Source organism: Euprymna scolopes, chromosome 37, assembly GCF_053919585.1.
Source record: "Euprymna scolopes isolate OS-2025 chromosome 37, ASM5391958v1, whole genome shotgun sequence".
In the NCBI taxonomy this organism is placed as follows: domain Eukaryota; kingdom Metazoa; phylum Mollusca; class Cephalopoda; order Sepiida; family Sepiolidae; genus Euprymna; species Euprymna scolopes.
In genome coordinates, this window is record NC_136518.1 from 37,937,025 (window position 1) to 37,939,775 (window position 2,751).

The following is a 2,751-nucleotide window of genomic DNA, read 5'->3' on the forward strand; positions in this document are numbered from 1 at the left end:
TATGCGTGAAACGGCGTTTACGTTGATTTTTCCCTTACGTAGATTTCGGCCGCGCAAAGGGGTTCAATTTGTTTCCGTTTACATGGCTCCCAAAAATAAGGATTCATTATTTTCAACCTTATGTCTTCCTCGGTCTCTGCTTCATTTATTAAAACAATTTTGTGGATTGGTCGTTCCAGTACTTGTAGGGGTTTGCTCGACTTCCCATTTTTAGGCAAATTCCTGTTTCCAACAGCTACCCTTGCTACATGGACCAAGCCATCAGTGCTGAGAATAGGTTTGGTAAATCGTCCCAGTTTCCATTGATTTCGTAGGGAGTTATCATCTTTAATTAGGACCACATCGCCAATGGTCATATTACGTTTAGGTTTAAACCATTTCTTTCTTTCCTGAAGTGTTTGGATGAATTTACGTTTCCAACGGATCCAGAACTCATTTGCTAAATACTGTACTCGTCGCCATCTCTTCCTACAATATAGATCAGCTTTCTGGAATTTTCCAGGTGGTGGCAGTACAATTTTGGACTTCATTGTCAATAAATGATTTGATGTGAGTGGTTCCACATTTAGGGGGTCATTTAAGCCATCCACTGTGAGTGGTCGACAGTGTATGATGGACATTGTTTCACATAAGAAGGTTCTCAAGGACTCATCATCTAGGCTGGCTCCAAAATCATGCATGAGAGAGGAAAGTATATTTCTGACCGTTCTAATTTTTCGCTCCTACACACCTCCCATATGGCTTGCTGTAGGCGGGTTCGTTTTAAAGTTAATATAGTCGCATCCTACACTTGAGAGATAGTGCTGCAGATGACTGTCATCCATCATCCATCTCTTTCAGAGCATTCTGGAGTTCATGACTTGCTCCAATAAAATGTGTACCTTGATCCGATCTCAATTGTCTAATTGTGCCGCGAATGGATACAAATCTTCGTAATACATTGATAAATGAATTTGTATCCAATGATGTGGCAGTTTCCAGATAGATTGCTAGGAAATACATGCATGTTAAAAGAACGCCATATCTCTTTAACTCCTTTCTGCCTTTCCTAATGAAAAATGGACCGAAAAAATCAACTCCACTGTAAGTGAAGGGTGGCTCAGGTTTAATTCTATCTGCTGGTAAACCACTCATTTTTTTGAATTTGGGTTTGACCTCTGACTTTTTGACACATAACACATTTTGAAACGAAGGTGTAGACAGCAGAACTACAACCAATAATCCAAAATCCACCTTGTCTTATCTCATTTGAGTCATAGTAAGACCTTGATGCTTAACTTTCTCGTGAAAATGTGAGATGATGAGTTCCGTCATATGAGATTTTATTGGAGGCTTTACATCTTCACAGAAGTGTCCTTTGTTCAAACGACCACCAACACGAATAAGATCATTCTGGTCAAGAAAAGGATCGAGACGATACAGTAGGATGGGCATCTTAGCTGCTTAACATGTTTCTCTTTGTCGTCTGTATTTCGTTGATCAGATTGTTGAAATCTCGCAATTCCTGGCTGAAGATATTCATCTGTAATTGTCGCAAGATTTCAACTTTAGCCATTTCTAGGTCTGCCACTGATACTGTAGGCGTTCCTTCGTCGGAATTGTTCTGTGCTGAAGATACCCGATTTCTCAACTTAGCTTTATATTTCAAGCAAAGAGCCACAGATCTCACAGCTCTCATCCAATTAGAGAAGTATTGTAGGCGATCCACTATTGAAGTCTGGCTAATTAGCCTGGTTGAGATGTTAAAGACATGAGATTTCTTTATCTCCAGATCATTTTCGTCTATGCATAGTTGTTCTCTGGTTTGGTCCGGTATGAATGGGGTACTAGATTTTCATAAGAAATCCGGACCATTGAACCACTTGCGTTTACCCATTAACTCATTCGGTGTTGCTCCTCGTGAAGCTATATCCGCCGGGTTATTAGTAGAGCAAACGTAATTCCACTGATATGGCTCAGCGTGATCTCGAATTTGTTGAACTCGGTTCGCCACAAAGACATGAAAGCTCTCGGTCAAAAACCATTCTGTAATATTTGTAATGTCAAATTCGTCACGCAGCATTGATCTGACTTTGATGGAAACAAGAGCTGCCGTAAGTTCCAGTCTTGGGATGGTGACTGGTTTGATGGGTGTAACTCTAGCTTTTGCCATAATTAAGGAGCAATGCACTCGTCGGTTTCGATCAATAAAACGTAAGTATGAGCATTGCCTATATCCTATGGTACTGGCATCCGCAAAATGGTGTATTTCTGTCGTAACCACCCCATCAAAATCTGCGGGCTTCAAACATCTTTTAACAATGATAGCATCCAAGGTTTTGACTTCTGCAATCCACTGTTGCAACCGTGGCTGTAGACTTTCTAGAATAGGGCTGTCCCAGTCCAACTGGTTCATACACATTTCCTGCAGAATCTGTTTCCCCTTTAAGATAAGTGGTGAAACGAGTCCCAAAGGGTCATACACTGACCTAAGAGTGGATAAAAAACCTCGTCTGGTGAGGGGTTTCTCATTTAGCACGATCCTGCACTGAAAGGTGTCTGATTCAATACACCACTGAATACCTAGAGTCCGTTCGATAGGCAGACTGTCCTCGTGAATATCAATATTTATTAATTCCTTGGCTCGAGATTCCGGTGGTATTTGCTAACTTGTGCAAAAGCAGACCATTTTCTTTAAAGAGGACCATGCTTCTATTGATGAGACTCACAGCCTCCTCTGGTGTAGCAACAGACTTTAATCCATCGTCGACA

At 41.1% G+C, this 2,751-nt stretch overlaps 1 protein-coding gene across 1 annotated transcript; it reads right to left on the minus strand.

Annotated features, from left to right (window-relative positions):
• Positions 1-1,834: 1,834 nt before the first annotated feature.
• LOC145261173 (uncharacterized) lies at positions 1,835-2,401 on the minus strand. The gene has a single exon (XM_080119494.1). It carries the CDS (start codon positions 2,399-2,401, stop codon positions 1,835-1,837), a length of 567 nt encoding a protein of 188 aa, XP_079975620.1.
• Between the last annotated feature and the right edge of the window lie 350 nt (positions 2,402-2,751).

Bases quoted from the DNA above. Each gene is read 5' to 3' on its own strand.
- LOC145261173 (XM_080119494.1), bottom strand. From the start codon at position 2,401: ATGTGTATGAACCAGTTGGACTGGGACAGCCCTATTCTAGAAAGTCTA.